At 42.9% G+C, this 20,773-nt stretch overlaps 1 protein-coding gene across 1 annotated transcript in view; it reads left to right on the plus strand.

The window, feature by feature from the left end:
* Window positions 1-5,566: 5,566 nt before the first annotated feature.
* Window positions 5,567-20,773, plus strand: part of DOCK3 (dedicator of cytokinesis 3) — a 394,022-nt gene continuing 378,815 nt past the window's right edge. Inside the window, exons 1-2 of the mRNA XM_088459078.1 lie at window positions 5,567-5,729; window positions 12,846-12,929. Of these exons, the coding sequence (XP_088315204.1) occupies window positions 5,567-5,729; window positions 12,846-12,929 (247 nt within the window). The remainder of the gene's footprint in view (window positions 5,730-12,845; window positions 12,930-20,773) is intronic.

Here is a 20,773-nt window from a genome sequence, read left to right on the forward strand (position 1 = left end):
GAGTGTCTTTGCAGTATGTATGTGTGCAGTGAGCACCTGTGCAGTATGTATGTGTGCAGTATGTATGTGTGCAGTGAGTATCTGTGCAGTATGTATGTGTGCAGTATGTATGTGTGCAGTGAGCACCTGTGCAGTATATATGTGTGCAGTGAGCACCTGTGCAGTATGTATGTGTGCAGTGAGCGTCTGTGCAGTATGTGTGTGTTCAGTGAGTGTCTGTGCAGTATGTATGTGTGCAGTGAGCACCTGTGCAGTATGTATGTGTGCAGTGAGCGTCTGTGCAGTATGCATGTGTGCAGTATGTGTGCAGTGAGCACCTGTGCAGTATGTATGTGCGCAGTGAGCACCTGTGCAGTATGTATGTGCGCAGTGAGCACCTGTGCAGTATGTATGTGTGCAGTGAGCACCTGTGCAGTATGTATGTGTGCAGTGAGCATCTGTGCAGTATGTATGTGTGCAGTGAGCATCTGTGCAGTATGTATGTGTTCAGTGAGTGTCTTTGCAGTATGTATGTGTGCAGTGAGCACCTGTGCAGTATGTATGTGTGCAGTATGTATGTGTTCAGTGAGTGTCTTTGCAGTATGTATGTGTGCAGTGAGCACCTGTGCAGTATGTATGTGTGCAGTATGTATGTGTTCAGTGAGTGTCTTTGCAGTATGTATGTGTGCAGTGAGCACCTGTGCAGTATGTATGTGTGCAGTATGTATGTGTTCAGTGAGTGTCTTTGCAGTATGTATGTGTGCAGTGAGCACCTGTGCAGTATGTATGTGTTCAGTGAGCACCTGTGCAGTATGTATGTGCGCAGTGAGCACCTGTGCAGTATGGATGTGCGCAGTGAGCACCTGTGCAGTATGTATGTGCGCAGTGAACACCTGTGCAGTATGTATGTGTGCAGTGAGCACCTGTGCAGTATGTATGTGTGCAGTGAGCGTCTGTGCAGTATGTATGTGTGCAGTATGTATGTGTGCAGTGAGCACCTGTGCAGTATGTATGTGTGCAGTATGTATGTGTGCAGTGAGCATCTGTGCAGTATGTATGTGTGCAGTGAGCATCTGTGCAGTATGTATGTGTTCAGTGAGTGTCTTTGCAGTATGTATGTGTGCAGTGAGCACCTGTGCAGTATGTATGTGTGCAGTATGTATGTGTTCAGTGAGTGTCTTTGCAGTATGTATGTGTGCAGTGAGCACCTGTGCAGTATGTATGTGTGCAGTATGTATGTGTTCAGTGAGTGTCTTTGCAGTATGTATGTGTGCAGTGAGCACCTGTGCAGTATGTATGTGTGCAGTATGTATGTGTTCAGTGAGTGTCTTTGCAGTATGTATGTGTTCAGTGAGTGTCTTTGCAGTATTTATGTGTGCAGTGAGCACCTGTGCAGTATGTATGTGTTCAGTGAGCACCTGTGCAGTATGTATGTGCGCAGTGAGCACCTGTGCAGTATGTATGTGCGCAGTGAGCACCTGTGCAGTATGTATGTGTGCAGTGAGCACCTGTGCAGTATGTATGTATGTGTGCAGTGAGCGTCTGTGCAGTATGTATGTGTGCAGTATGTATGTGTGCAGTGAGCACCTGTGCAGTATGTATGTGTGCAGTATGTATGTGTGCAGTGAGCACCTGTGCAGTATGTATGTGTGCAGTGAGCGTCTGTGCAGTATGTGTGTGTGCAGTATGTATGTGTTCAGTGAGTGTGTGTGCAGTATGTATGTGTGCAGTGAGCACCTGTGCAGTATGTATGTGTGCAGTATGTATGTGTGCAGTATGTATGTGTGCAGTATGTATGTGTGCAGTGAGCATCTGTGCAGTATGTATGCGTGCAGTGAGCATCTGTGCAGTATGTATGCGTGCAGTGAGCATCTGTGCAGTATGTATGTGTACAGTATGTATGTGTGCAGTGAGCATCTGTGCAGTATGTATGTGTGCAGTGAGCACCTGTGCAGTATATATGTGTGCAGTGAGCACCTGTGCAGTATGTATGTGTGCAGTATGTATGTGTGCAGTGAGCACCTGTGCAGTATATATGTGTGCAGTGAGCATCTGTGCAGTATGTATGTGTGCAGTGAGCATCTGTGCAGTATGTATGTGTGCAGTGAGCATCTGTGCAGTATGTATTTGTGCAGTGAGCATCTGTGCAGTATGTATGTGTGCAGTGAGCATCTGTGCAGTATGTATGTGTGCAGTGAGCACTTGTGCAGTATGTATGTGTGCAGTGAGCGTCTGTGCAGTATGTATTTGTGCAGTGAGCATCTGTGCAGTATGTATTTGTGCAGTGAGCACCTGTGCAGTATGTATGTGTGCAGTGAGCATTTGTGCAGTATGTATGTGTGCAGTATGTATGTGTGCAGTGAGCATCTGTGCACTATGTATGTGTGCAGTGAGCATCTGTGCAGTATGTATTTGTGCAGTGAGCAACTGTGCAGTATGTATGTGTGCAGTGAGCGTCTGTGCAGTATGTATGTGTGCACTGAGCGTCTGTGCAGTATGTATGTGTGCAGTGAGCACTTGTGCAGTATGTATGTGTTCAGTGAGTGTCTGTGCAGTATGTATGTGTGCAGTGAGCACTTGTGCAGTATGTATGTGTTCAGTGAGCGTCTGTGCAGTATGTATGTGTGCAGTATGTATGTGTGCAGTGAGCATCTGTGCAGTATGTATTTGTGCAGTGAGCAACTGTGCAGTATGTATGTGTGCAGTGAGCGTCTGTGCAGTATGTATGTGTGCAGTGAGCGTCTGTGCAGTATGTATGTGTGCAGTGAGCACTTGTGCAGTATGTATGTGTGCAGTGAGCATCTGTGCAGTATGTATGTGTGCAGTGAGCACTTGTGCAGTATGTATGTGTTCAGTGAGCGTCTGTGCAGTATGTATGTGTGCAGTGAGCGTCTGTGCAGTATGTATGTGTGCAGTGAGCGTCTGTGCAGTATGTATGTGTGCAGTGAGCATCTGTGCAGTATGTATGTGTGCAGTTTGTATGTGTGCAGTGAGCATCTGTGCAGTATGTATGTGTGCAGTGAGCATCTGTGCAGTATGTATGTGTGCAGTGAGCACCTGTGCAGTATGTATGTGTGCTGTGAGCGTCTGTGCAGTATGTATGTGTTCAGTGAGCGTCTGTGCAGTATGTATGTGTGCAGTGAGCACCTGTGCAGTATGTATGTGTGCAGTATGTATGTGTGCAGTGAGCGTCTTTGCAGTATGTATGTGTGCAGTGAGCACCTGTGCAGTATGTATGTGTGCAGTATGTATGTGTGCAGTGAGCGTCTTTGCAGTATGTATGTGTGCAGTGAGCACCTGTGCAGTATGTATGTGTGCAGTATGTATGTGTGCAGTGAGCACCTGTGCAGTGAGCATCTGTGCAGTATGTATGTGTTCAGTGAGCGTCTGTGCAGTATGTATGTGTTCAGTTTATATGCTCCAGAGTTTTGATATAAAAACTATGTTTTTATACATGTGTGCCTCCCCAGCTATTGACCTCACCACATGTCACTGATTTGTATGTGTACAGTGATTATGTGTGCAGTATGTATGTATGCAGTTGGTATGTGTGCAATATGTATGTACGTATGTATGTATGTATGTATGTATGCAGTGGGTATGTGTGCAGTATGTATGTATGCAGTGGGTATGTGTGCAGTATGTAGGTTTGCAGTGTGTATGTATGTGTGCAGTGTGTATGTATGTATGTATGTATGTGTGCAGTATGTATCTATCTCATATCTATATCTGTGCAGTGGGTATGTGTGCAGTATGTATATTTGCAGTGGGTATGTGTGCAGTATCTATCTATCTATCTATCTATCTATCTATCTATCTATCTATCTATCTATCTATCTATCTGTGCAGTGGGCATGTGTGCAGTATGTACGTTTGCAGTGGGCATGTCTGCAGTATGTATAGTATGTGTGCAGTATGTATGTGTGCAGTATGTACGTTTGCAGTGGGTATATGTGCAGTATGTATGTTTGCAGTGGGCATGAGTGCAGTATGTACAGTATGTGTGCAGTATATATAGTATATGTGCAGTATGTACAGTATGTGTGCAGTATGTATGTGTGCAGTATATACAGTATGTGTGCAGTATGTGTGCGGTATATACAGTGTGTGCAGTATATACAGTATGTGTGCAGTATATACAGTATGTGTGCAGTATGTACAGTATGTGTGCAGTATATATAGTATGCGTGCAGTATATACAGTATGTGTGCAGTATATACAGTTTGTGTGCAGTATATACAGTATGTGTGCAGTATATACAGTTTGTGTGCAGTATATACAGTATGTGTGCAGTTTGTACAGTATGTGTGTGTGCAGTATATACAGTATGTGTGCAGTATATATAGTATATGTGCAGTATATACAGTATGTGTGCAGTATGTACAGTATGTGTGCAGTATATATAGTATATGTGCAGTATATACAGTATGTGTGCAGTATATACAGTATATGTGCAGTATGTGTGCAATATATGTAGTATATGTGCAGTATATACAGTATGTGTGCAGTATATATAGTATATTTGCAGTATATACAGTATGTGTGCAGTATGTACAGTATGTGCGCAGTATATACAGTATATGTGCAGTATGTACAGTATGTGTACAGTATATGCACTATATACGTTATGTGTGCAGTATGTATAGTATGTGTGCAGTATGTATGTGTGCAGTATGTACGTTTGCAGTGGATATATGTGCAGTATGTATGTTTGCAGTGGGCGCAGTGCAGTATGTACAGTATGTGTGCAGTATGTATGTGTGCACAATATACGTTATGTGTGCAGTATGTACAGTATGTGTGCAGTATATACAGCATGTGTGCAGTATGTATGTGTGCAGTATATACAGTGTGTGCAGTATGTGTGCAGTATATACAGTATGTGTACAGTATGTGTGCAGTATATACAGTATGTGTGCAGTATATACAGTATGTGTGCACTATATACGTTATGTGTGCAGTATATACAGTATGTGTGTGCAGTATATATAGTATGTGTGCAGTATATATAGTATGTGTGCAGTATGTACAGTATGTGTGTGCAGTATATATAGTATGTGTGCAGTATATACAGTATGTGTGCAGTATATACAGTATGTGTGCAGTATGTACAGTATGTGTGCACTATATACGTTATGTGTGCAGTATATACAGTATGTGTGCAGTATGTACAGTATGTGTGTGCAGTATATATAGTATGTGTGCAGTATATACAGTATGTGTGCAGTATATACAGTATGTGTGCAGTATATATAGTATGTGTGCAGTATATACAGTATGTGTGCAGTATATACAGTATGTGTGCAGTATATATAGTATGTGTGCAGTATGTACAGTATGTGTGCAGTATGTACAGTATGTGTGCACTATATACGTTATGTGTGCAGTATATACAGTATGTGTGCGGTTTATACAGTATGTGTGCAGTATATGTGCAGTATGTACAGTATGTGTACAGTATGTATGTGTGCAGTATGTACAGTATGTATGTGTGCAGTATATACAGTATGTGTGCAGTATATATAGTATGTGTGCTGTATGTACAATATGTGTGCACTATATACGTTATGTGTGCAGTATATACAGTATGTATGTGTGCAGTGTGCAGAGCTCTGGCAGTGAGGGGTTAGTACTGCAGCAGAGAGCGCTCGCCGTCAGCGTGTCACAGGGGAAGAGATATGGCGCTGATGCAGTCCATTTAGATGGCTCTACAGGCTTTCTGCAGACGCCAGGACAGGAGGTTATTAATGGTACAAGAGTCTTGTCAGCACAGGGTCACAGCCTCTCAGTATGGAGCTATTTCCTGGGGTCACAGCCTCTCAATACGGAGCTGCCTCATGGGGTCAGACCACAGCCGCTCAGAATGGAGCTGAACACAGTCACAACATGTTCCTGTCAGCCAAGTACCAGCGTGTGTCACATTGTCACATTATCACAGCATATTGTTGTCACATTGTCAAAGCATCGTAACACATTGTTGTCACATTATCACAGCCTCACAGCACATTATTGTCACAGCCTCACAGCACATTGTTGTCACATTGTCACAGCCTCACAGCACATTGTTGTCACAGCCTCACAGCACATTGTTGTCACATTGTCACAGCCTCACAGCATATTGTTGTCACATTATCACAGTCTCACAGCATATTGTTGTCACATTATCACAGTCTCACAGCATATTGTTGTCACATTATCACAGCCTCACAGCACATTGTTGTCACAGCCTCACAGCACATTGTTGTCACATTGTCACAGCCTCACAGCACATTGTTGTCACATCATCACAGTCTCACAGCATATTATTGTCACAGCCTCACAGCACATTGTTGTCACAGCCTCACAGCATATTATTGTCACAGCCTCACAGCACATTGTTATCACATTATCACAGCCTCACAGCATATTGTTGTCACATTGTCACAGCATATTGTTGTCACATTATCACAGCCTCACAGCACATTGTTGTCACAGCCTCACAGCACATTGTTGTCACATTATCACAGCCTCACAGCATATTGTTGTCACATTATCACAGCCTAACAGCATATTGTTGTCACAGCCTCACAGCACATTGTTGTCACATTGTCACAGCATATTGTTGTCACATTGTCACAGCATATTGTTGTCACATTATCACAGCCTCACAGCACATTGTTGTCACATTATCACAGTCTCACAGCATATTGTTGTCACATTATCACAGCCTCACAGCATATTGTTGTCACATTATCACAGCCTCACAGCATATTGTTGTCACATTGTCACATCCTCACAGCACATTGTTGTCACATTATCACAGTCTCACAGCATATTGTTGTCACATTATCACAGCCTCACAGCACATTGTTGTCACATTATCACAGCACATTGTTGTCACATTGTCACAGCATCGTAACACATTGTTGTCACATTATCACAGTCTCACAGCATATTGTTGTCACATTATCACAGCCTCACAGCACATTGTTGTCACATTATCACAGCACATTGTTGTCACATTGTCACAGCCTCACAGCACATTGTTGTCACATTATCACAGCACATTGTTGTCACATTATCACAGTCTCACAGCACATTGTTGTCACATTATCACAGCACATTGTTGTCACATTATCACAGCCTCACAGCACATTGTTGTCACATTATCACAGCACATTGTTGTCACATTATCACAGTCTCACAGCACATTGTTGTCACATTATCACAGCACATTGTTGTCACATTATCACAGCCTCACAGCACATTGTTGTCACATTGTCACAGCATCGTAACACATTGTTGTCACTTTATCACAGCCTCACAGCATATTGTTGTCACATTGTCACAGCATCGTAACACATTGTTGTCACATTATCACAGCCTCACAGCATATTGTTGTCACAGCCTCACAGCACATTGTTGTCACATTGTCACAGCATATTGTTGTCACATTGTCACATTGTCACAGCATATTGTTGTCACATTATCACAGCCTCACAGCATATTGTTGTCACATTATCACAGCCTCACAGCATATTGTTGTCACAGCCTCACAGCACATTGTTGTCACATCCTCACAGCACATTGTTGTCACATTATCACAGTCTCACAGCATATTGTTGTCACATTATCACAGCCTCACAGCACATTGTTGTCACATTATCACAGCACATTGTTGTCACATTGTCACAGCATCGTAACACATTGTTGTCACATTATCACAGTCTCACAGCATATTGTTGTCACATTATCACAGCCTCACAGCACATTGTTGTCACATTATCACAGCACATTGTTGTCACATTGTCACAGCCTCACAGCACATTGTTGTCACATTATCACAGCACATTGTTGTCACATTATCACAGCCTCACAGCACATTGTTGTCACATTATCACAGCACATTGTTGTCACATTGTCACAGCCTCACAGCACATTGTTGTCACATTATCACAGCACATTGTTGTCACATTATCACAGTCTCACAGCACATTGTTGTCACATTATCACAGCACATTGTTGTCACATTATCACAGCCTCACAGCACATTGTTGTCACATTGTCACAGCATCGTAACACATTGTTGTCACTTTATCACAGCCTCACAGCATATTGTTGTCACATTGTCACAGCATCGTAACACATTGTTGTCACATTATCACAGCCTCACAGCATATTGTTGTCACAGCCTCACAGCACATTGTTGTCACATTATCACAGTCTCACAGCATATTGTTGTCACATTATCACAGCCTCACAGCATATTGTTGTCACATTATCACAGCCTCACAGCATATTGTTGTCACAGCCTCACAGCACATTGTTGTCACATTGTCACAGCATCGTAACACATTGTTGTCACATTATCACAGTCTCACAGCATACTGTTGTCACATTATCACAGCCTCACAGCACATTGTTGTCACATTATCACAGCACATTGTTGTCACATTATCACAGCCTCACAGCACATTGTTGTCACATTATCACAGCACATTGTTGTCACATTATCACAGTCTCACAGCACATTGTTGTCACATTATCACAGCACATTGTTGTCACATTATCACAGCACATTGTTGTCACATTGTCACAGCATCGTAACACATTGTTGTCACTTTATCACAGCCTCACAGCATATTGTTGTCACATTGTCACAGCATCGTAACACATTGTTGTCACATTATCACAGCCTCACAGCATATTGTTGTCACATTGTCACAGCATCGTAACACATTGTTGTCACATTATCACAGTCTCACAGCATATTGTTGTCGCAACCTGACAGCCTCACAGCACATTGTTGTCACATTATCACAGCCTCACAGCATATTGTTGTCACATTGTCACAGCCTCACAGCACATTGTTGTCACATTATCACAGTCTCACAGCATATTGTTGTCGCAGCCTGACAGCCTCACAGCACATTGTTGTCACATTATCACAGTACATTGTTGTCACATTATCACAGCATAGTAACACATTGTCACAGTCTCACAGCATATTGTTGTCGCAGCCTGACAGCCTCACAGCACATTGTTGTCACATTATCATAGCACATTGTTGTCACATTATCACAGCATAGTAACACATTGTTGTCACATTATCACAGTCTCACAGCATATTGTTGTCGCAGCCTGACAGCCTCACAGCACATTGTTGTCACATTATCACAGCATATTGTTGTCACATTATCACAGCACATTGTTGTCACATTGTCACAGCCTCACAGCATATTATTGTCACAGCCTCACAGCACATTGTTGTCACATTGTCACAGCCTCACAGCACATTGTTGTCACATTGTCACAGCCTCACAGCATATTATTGTCACAGCCTCACAGCATATTGTTGTCACAGCCTCACAGCATATTGCTGTCACATAATCACAGCCTCACAGCACATTGTTGTCACATTATAACAGCCTCACAGCACATTGTTGTCACATTGTCACAGCCTCACAACACATTGTTGTCACATTGTCACAGCCTCACAACACATTGTTGTCACATTATCACAGCCTCACAGCATATTGTTGTCACAGCCTCACAGCATATTGTTGTCACATTGTCACAGCCTCACAGCACATTGTTGTCACATTGTCCCAGCCTCACAGCATATTGTTGTCACAGCCTCACAGCACATTGTTGTCACATTGTCACAGCCTCACAGCATATTGTTGTCACATTATAACAGCCTCACAGCACATTGTTGTCACATTGTCACAGCCTCACAGCATATTGTTGTCACAGCCTCACAGCACATTGTTGTCACATTGTCACAGCCTCACAGCATATTGTTGTCACATTATAACAGCCTCACAGCACATTGTTGTCACATTGTCACAGCCTCACTGCACATTGTTGTCACAGCATATAGTTGTCACATCGCATTGCTGACACACAACACTAGAGTGACATCACATTGCTAACACAGCTCTACAGTGTCAAATCACATTGCTGACACACAACACTACAGCATCACATCACATTGCTAACACACAACACTACAGCATCACATCACATTGCTAACACACAACACTACAGCATCACATCACATTACTGACACACAACACTACAGTGTCACATCACATTGCTAACACACAACACTACAGCTTCACATCACATTGCTAACACACAACACTACAGCATCACATCACATTACTGACACAACACTACAACGTACCATCACATTGCTGACACACAACACTACAGCATCACATCACATTGCTAACACACAACACTACAGCATCACATCACATTGCTAACACACAACACTACAGTGTCACATCACATTGCTAACACACAACACTATAGTGTCACATCACATTGCTGACACACAACACTACAGCGTCACATCACATTGCTGACACACAACACTACAGCATCACATCACATTGCTGACACACAACACTACAGCGTCACATCACATTGCTAACACACAACACTACAGTGTCACATCACATTGCTAACACAACACTACAGTGTCACATCACATTGCTAACACATAACACTACAGCGTCACATCACATTGCTAACACACAACACTACAGCGTCACATCACATTGCTGACATACAACACTACAGCGTCACATCACATTACTGACACACAACACTACAGTGTCGCATCACATTGCTAACACACAACACTACAGCGTCACATCACATTGCTGACACACAACACTACAGCGTCACATCACATTACTGACACACAACACTACAACGTACCATCACATTGCTGACACACAACACTACAGCATCACATCACATTGCTAACACACAACACTACAGTGTCACATCACATTGCTAACACACAACACTACAGCATCACATCACATTTCTAACACACAACACTACAGCATCACATCACATTACTGACACACAACACTACAGTGTCACATCACATTGCTAACATACAACACTACAGCGTCACATCACATTACTGACACACAACACTACAGTGTCACATGACATTGCTAACACACAACACTACAGTGTCACATCACATTGCTAACATACAACACTACAGCGTCACATCACATTACTGACACACAACACTACAGTGTCACATGACATTGCTAACACACAACACTACAGTGTCACATCACATTGCTAACACACAACACTACAGCATCACATCACATTGCTAACACACAACACTACAGCATAACATCGCTAACACACAACACTACAGTGTCACATCACATTGCTAACACACAACACTATAGTGTCACATCACATTGCTGACACACAACACTACAGCATCACATCACATTGCTAACACACAACAGTACAGCATCACATCACATTACTGACACACAACACTACAGTGTCACATCACATTGCTAACACACAACACTACAGCATCACATCACATTGCTAACACACAACTCTACAGTGTCACATCACATTGCTAACACACAACACTACAGCGTCACATGACATTGCTAACACACAACACTACAGTGTCACATCACATTGCTAACACACAACACTACAGCGTCACATCACATTGCTAACACACAACACTACAGTGTCACATCACATTGCTAACACACAACACTAGAGCATCACATCACATTACTGACACACAACACTACAGCATCACATCACATTGCTGACACACAACACTACAGCGTCACATCACATTGCTAACACACAACACTACAGTGTCACATCACATTGCTAACACAACACTACAGTGTCACATCACATTGCTGACACACAACACTACAGTGTCACATCACATTGCTAACATACAACACTACAGCGTCACATCACATTACTGACACACAACACTACAGCATCACATCACATTGCTAACACACAACACTACAGTGTCACATCACATTGCTAACACACAACACTACAGTGTCACATCACATTGCTAACACACAACACTACAGTGTCACATCACATTACTGACACACAACACTACAGTGTCACATCACATTGCTAACACACAACACTACAGCATCACATCACATTGCTGACACACAACACTACAGCATCACATCACATTGCTAACACACAACACTACAGCATCACATCACATTGCTAACACACAACACTACAGTGTCACATCACATTGCTAACACACAACACTACAGTGTCACATCACATTGCTGACACACAGTTACAACATAACATCACTATCACAGAAGAAACAATGTAGCATCATATTTGTGAAACGTCACACTGTGGTGACAGTTACAATGTCACATTTAATTGTCTGATTTCAAGTATTACAGTCTTTTAAATTGCACTCACAAAGAAAAACAACGTCACATCACATTACCACACAATGCCACACCACATCGCTGCCGTAGGGTGATCATCTCCCAACACAGGGCTGTCACAGAGCATTACCGCGCTGAGGTGTTAGCAGCGTTGTACTCCCCTCCTGACGGCACCGAACTTTCCCACTCTCAGCAGATGGGACTGAGGACCTGATTCAGACCCGCTCGCTAGGATGCGTTCGCTCATAACTGGCCGATTGCGCTCAAGTGATCGCAGTGCTTGCGGAAGGGTATAGTCAACATCAAGCACTGCGTTCGCTTACGATGGAACCCGATGTACCGATGGTTGCATTCAGTTCCTGGAGATGACGTCCGCAAATGGGCGTCTAAAGACTGGCTGGTGGGCGTCTGCTTACACATAGTGATCGCACGCCAAGACATAGTGGGCGTGCTAATGCCTTGCCGTGCGATCGCCTGCCGTACCGTCACTTATCCGTATTTGCATACGCAGGGTGTGAGCGTACGCATCTAGTGAACGGATCTGAATCAGGTCCTGAATGTGCTCAATATACAGAACATTTACTGGCTAATGTACTATCCACCATATAATGCTATGTTAATAGATACTTTGTCTCTCTCTTACAGTGATATGCAATTTCCGTGGGTCAGTCCCTCAAGGGTTAACTTTGGAATTAGGAGAAACTGTCCATATCCTGGAGAAATATGAAGGTGAGTAAGTAAGTAAGTGTTCATTGCTCGCTCACCGTATGATGGGTGAGTACACAAGTGTGCATTGCTCGCTCACCGTATGATGGGTGAGTACACAAGTGTGCATTGCTTGGTCACCGTATGATGGGTGAGTACACAAGTGTGCATTGCTCGCTCACCGTATGATGGGTGAGAACACAAGTGTGCATTGCTCGCTCACCGTATGATGGGTGAGTACACAAGTGTGCATTGCTCGGTCACAGTATGATGGGTGAGTACACAAGTGTGCAATGCTCGGTCACCGTATGATGGATGAGTACACAAGTGTGCATTGCTCGCTCACCGTATGATGGCTGAGTACACAAGTGTGCATTGATCGCTCACCGTATGATGGGTGAGTACACAAGTGTGCATTGCTCAGTCACCGTATGATGGGTGAGTACACAAGTGTGCATTCCTCGCTCACCGTATGATGGGTTAGTACACAAGTGTGCATTGCTCGCTCACCGTATGATGAGTGAGTACACAAGTGTGCATTGCTCGCTCACCGTATGATGGGTGAGAACACAAGTGTGCATTGCTCGCTCACCGTATGATGGGTGAGTACACAAGTGTGCATTGCTCGGTCACAGTATGATGGGTGAGTACACAAGTGTGCATTGCTCGGTCACCGTATGATGGATGAGTACACAAGTGTGTATTGCTCAGTCACTGTATGATGGGTGAGAACACAAGTGTGCATTGCTCGCTCACCGTATGATGGGTGAGTACACAAGTGTGCATTGCTCAGTCACCGTATGATGGGTGAGTACACAAGTGTGCATTGCTCGCTCACCGTATGATGGGTGAGTACACAAGTGTGCATTGCTCGCTCACCGTATGATGAGTGAGTACACAAGTGTGCATTGCTCGCTCACCGTATGATGGGTGAGAACACAGTGTGCATTGCTCGCTCACCGTATGATGGGTGAGTACACAAGTGTGCATTGCTCGCTCACCGTATGATGGGTGAGTACACAAGTGTGCATTGCTCGCTCACCGTATGATGGGTGAGTACACAAGTGTGCATTGCTCGCTCACCGTATGATGGGTGAGTACACAAGTGTGCATTGCTTGCTCACCGTATGATGGGTGAGAACACAAGTGTTCATTGCTCTGTCACCGTATGATGGGTGAGTACACAAGTGTGCATTGCTCGCTCACCGTATGATGGGTGAGTACACAAGTGTTCATTGCTCTGTCACCATATGATGGGTGAGTACACAAGTGTGCATTGCTTGCTCACCGTATGATGGGTGAGAACACAAGTGTTCATTGCTCTGTCACCGTATGATGGGTGAGTACACAAGTGTGCATTGCTCGCTCACCGTATGATGGGTGAGTACACAAGTGTTCATTGCTCTGTCACCGTATGATGGGTGAGTACACAAGTGTGCATTGCTCGCTCACCGTATGATGGGTGAGTACACAAGTGTGCATTGCTCGCTCACCGTATGATGGGTGAGAACACAAGTGTGCATTGCTCCGTCACCGTATGATGGGTGAGTACACAAGTGTGCATTGCTCCGTCACCGTATGATGGGTGAGTAAACAAGTGTGCTTTTCTCAGTCACCGTATGATGGGTGAGTACACAAGTGTGCATAACTCGCTCACCGTATGATGGGTGAGTACACAAGTGTGCATTGCTCAGTCACCGTATGATGGGTGAGTACACAAGTGTGTATTGCTCGCTCACCGTATGATGGGTGAGTACACAAGTGTTCATTGCTCGCTCACCGTATGATGGGTGAGTACACAAGTGTGCATTGCTCGCTCACCGTATGATGGGTGAGAACACAAGTGTGCATTGCTCGCTCACTGTATGATGGGTGAGTACACAAGTGTGCATTGCTCGCTCACCGTATGATGGGTGAGAACACAAGTGTGCATTGCTCGCTCACCGTATGATGGGTGAGTACACAAGTGTGCATTGCTCGCTCACCGTATGATGGGTGAGTACACAAGTGTGCATTGCTCCGTCACCGTATGATGGGTGAGTACTCAAGTGTGCATTGCTCCGTCACCGTATGATCGGTGAGTACACAAGTGTGCATTGCTCAGTCACCGTATGATGGGTGAGTACACAAGTGTGCATTGCTCGCTCACCGTATGATGGGTGAGTACACAAGTGTGCATTGCTTGGTCACCGTATGATGGATGAGTACACAAGTGTGCATTGCTCAGTCACCGTATGATGGGTGAGTACACAAGTGTGCATTGCTTGGTCACCGTATGATGGATGAGTACACAAGTGTGCATTGCTCGCTCACTGTATGATGGGTGAGAACACAAGTGTGCATTGCTCGCTCACCGTATGATGGGTGAGTACACAAGTGTGCATTGCTCAGTCACCGTATGATGAGTGAGTACACAAGTGTGCATTGCTCAGTCACCGTATGATGGGTGAGTACACAAGTGTGCATTGCTCTGTCACCGTATGATGGGTGAGTACACAAGTGTGCATTGCTCGCTCACCGTATGATGGGTGAGTACACAAGTGTGCATTGCTCGCTCACCGTATGATGCTGTGCTGGGATATATACACATATACATACACTCCTGCTGTGCTGGGATATATACATATATACACACACTCCTGCTATGCTGGGATATATATACATATACACACACTCCTGCTGTGCTGGGATATATACACATATATACACACTCCTGCTGTGCTGGGATATATATACATATACACACACTCCTGCTATGCTGGGATATATACACATATACACACACTCCTGCTGTGCTGGGATATATACACATATACACACACTCCTGCTATGCTGGGATATATATACATATACACACACTCCTGCTATGCTGGGATATATACATATATACACACACTCCTGCTATGCTGGGATATATATACACATATACACACACTCCTGCTATGCTGGGATATATATATACATATACACACACTCCTGCTATGCTGGGATATATATACATATACACACACTCCTGCTATGCTGGGATATATACACATATACACACACTCCTGCTATGCTGGGATATATACATATACACACACTCCTGCTGTGCTGGGATATATACACATATACACACACTCCTGCTATGCTGGGATATATATACATATACACACACTCCTGCTATGCTGGGATATATACACATATACACACTCCTGCTATGCTGGGATATATATACACATATACACACTCCTACTATGCTGGGATATATACACATATACACACACTCCTGCTATGCTGGGATATATACACATATACACACACTCCTGCTATGCTGGGATATATACACATATACACACACTCCTGCTATGCTGGGATATATATATACATATACACACACTCCTGCTATGCTGGGATATATATACACATATACACACTCCTGCTATGCTGGGATATATATACACATATACACACTCCTGCTATGCTGGGATATATATACACATATACACACACTCCTGCTATGCTGGGATATATACACATATAAATACACTCGTGCTATGCTGGGATATATATACATATACACACACTCCTGCTATGCTGGGATATATACACACACTCCTGCTGTGCTGGGATATATACACATATACACACACTCCTGCTATGCTGGGATATATACACATATACACACACTCCTGCTATGCTGGGATATATACACATATACACACACTCCTGCTCTGCTGGGATATATACACATATACACACACTCCTGCTATGCTGGGATATATATACATATACACACACTCCTGCTATGCTGGGATATATACATATATACACACACTCCTGCTGTGCTGGGATATATACACATATACACACACTCCTGCTATGCTGGGATATATACACATATACACACACTCCTGCTATGCTGGGATATATACACATATACACACACTCCTGCTATGCTGGGATATATACACATATACACACACTCCTGCTATGCTGGGATATATATACATATACACACACTCCTGCTATGCTGGGATATATACACATATACACACACTCCTGCTATGCTGGGATATATACACATATACATACACTCCTGCTATGCTGGGATATATACACATATACACACACTCCTGCTATGCTGGAATATATACATATACACACACTCCTGCTATGCTTGGATATATATACACATATACACACACTCCTGCTATGCTGGGATATATACACATATACACACACTCCTGCTATGCTGGGATATATATACATATACACACACTACTGCTGTGCTGGGATATATACATATACACACACTCCTGCAGTGCTGGGATATATACACATATACACACACTCCTGCTATGCTGGGATATATACACATATACACACTCCTGCTATGCTGGGATATATACACATATACACACACTCCTGCTATGCTGGGATATATATACATATACACACACTCCTGCTATGCTGGGATATATACACATATACACACACTCCTGCTATGCTGGGATATATACACATATACACACACTCCTGCTATGCTGGGATATATACACATATACACACACTCCTGCTATGCTGGGATATATATACATATACACACACTACTGCTATGCTGGGATATATATATACATATACACACACTCCTGCTGTGCTGGGATATATACACATATATACACACTCCTGCTATGCTGGGATATATACACATATACACACACTCCTGCTATGCTGGGATATATATACACATATACACACACTCCTGCTATGCTGGGATATATACACATATACACACACTCCTGCTATGCTGGGATATACACATATACACACACTCCTGCTATGCTGGGATATATATACATATACACACTCCTGCTATGCTGGGATATATACACATATACACACACTCCTGCTATGCTGGGATATATATACACATATACACACACTCCTGCTATGCTGGGATATATATACATATACACACACTCCTGCTATGCTGGGATATATATACATATACACACACTCCTGCTGTGCTGGGATATATACACATATACACACACTCCTGCTATGCTGGGATATATATACATATACACACACTCCTGCTGTGCTGGGATATATACACATATACACACACTCCTGCTATGCTGGGATATATACACATATACACACACTCCTGCTATGCTGGGATATATACACATATACACACACTACTGCTATGCTGGGATATATATACATATACACACACTACTGCTATGCTGGGATATATATACATATACACACACTCCTGCTATGCTGGGATATATACACATATACACACACTCCTGCTATGCTGGGATATATACACATATACACACTCCTGCTGTGCTGGGATATATACACATATACACACACTCCTGCTGTGCTGGGATATATATACACATATACACACACTCCTGCTGTGCTGGGATATATACACATATACACACACTCCTGCTATGCTGGGATATATACACATATACACACACTCCTGCTATGCTGGGATATATATACACATATACACACTCCTGCTATGCTGGGATATATATACACATATACACACTCCTACTATGCTGGGATATATACACATATACACACACTCCTGCTATGCTGGGATATATACACATATACACACACTCCTGCTATGCTGGGATATATACACATATACACACACTCCTGCTATGCTGGGATATATACACATATACACACACTCCTGCTATGCTGGGATATATATATACATATACACACACTCCTGCTATGCTGGGATATATACACATATACACACACTCCTGCTATGCTGGGATATATATACACATATACACACTCCTGCTATGCTGGGATATATATACACATATACACACACTCCTGCTATGCTGGGATATATATACATATACACACACTCCTGCTATGCTGGGATATATACATATACACACACTACTGCTATGCTGGGATATATATACACATATACACACACTCCTGCTATGCTGGGATATATACACATATACACACACTCCTGCTGTGCTGGGATATATACACATATACACACACTCCTGCTATGCTGGGATATATACACATATACACACACTCCTGCTATGCTGGGATATATATACACATATACACACACTCCTGCTATGCTGGAATATATACACATATACACACACTCCTGCTGTGCTGGGATATATACACATATACACACACTCCTGCTATGCTGGGATATATACACATATACACACACTCCTGCTATGCTGGATATATACACATATACACACACTCCTGCTATGCTGGGATATATACACATACACACACTACTGCTATGCTGGGATATATACACATATACACACACTCCTGCTATGCTGGGATATATACACATATACACACACTCCTGCTATGCTGGGATATATACACATATACACACTCCTGCTATGCTGGGATATATACACATATACACACACTCCTGCTATGCTGGAAATATACATATATATACACACTCCTGCTATGCTGGGATATATACACATATACACACACTCCTGCTATGCTGGGATATATACACATATACACACACTCCTGCTATGCTGGGATATATACACATATACACACACTCCTGCTATGCTGGGATATATACACATATACACACACTCCTGCTATGCTGGGATATATACACATATACACACACTCCTGCTATGCTGGAAATATACACATATATACACTCTCCTGCTATGCTGGGATATATATACATATACACACACTCCTGCTATGCTGGGATATATACACATATACACACTCTCCTGCTATGCTGGGATATATACACATATACACACACTCCTGCTATGCTGGGATATATATACATATACACACACTCCTGCTATGCTGGGATATATACACATATATACACACTCCTGCTATGCTGGGATATACACACATATACACACACTCCTGCTATGCTGGGATATATATACATATACACACACTCCTGCTATGCTGGGATATACACACATATACACACACTCCTGCTATGCTGGGATATATATACATATACACACACTCCTGCTGTGCTGGGATATATATACACATATACACACACTCCTGCTATGCTGGAAATATACACATATACACACACTCCTGCTATGCTGGGATATATATACACATATACACACACTCCTGCTGTGCTGGGATATATACACATATACACACACTCCTGCTATGCTGGGATATATATACATATACACACACTCCTGCTATGCTGGGATATATATACATATACACACACTCCTGCTATGCTGGGATATATACACATATACACACACTCCTGCTATGCTGGGATATATACACATATACACACACTCCTGCTATGCTGGGATATATATACATATACACACACTCCTGCTATGCTGGGATATATACACATATACACACACTCCTGCTATGCTGGGATATATACACATATACACACACTCCTGCTATGCTGGGATATATACACATATACACACACTCCTGCTATGCTGGGATATATACACATATACACACACTCCTGCTATGCTGGGATATATATACATATACACACACTCCTGCTATGCTGGGATATATACACATATACACACACTCCTGCTGTGCTGGGATATATACATATATACACACACTCCTGCTATGCTGGGATATATACACATATACACACACTCCTGCTATGCTGGGATATATACACATATACACACACTCCTGCTATGCTGGGATATATACACATATACACACACTCCTGCTATGCTGGGATATATACACATATACACACACTCCTGCTGTGCTGGGATATATACACATATACACACACTCCTGCTATGCTGGGATATATATACATATACACACACTCCTGCTGTGCTGGGATA

The sequence above is a fragment of the Taudactylus pleione genome, unplaced genomic scaffold, assembly GCF_031769625.1.
Source record: "Taudactylus pleione unplaced genomic scaffold, aTauple2 ptg000893l, whole genome shotgun sequence".
In the NCBI taxonomy this organism is placed as follows: Eukaryota; Metazoa; Chordata; class Amphibia; order Anura; family Myobatrachidae; genus Taudactylus; species Taudactylus pleione.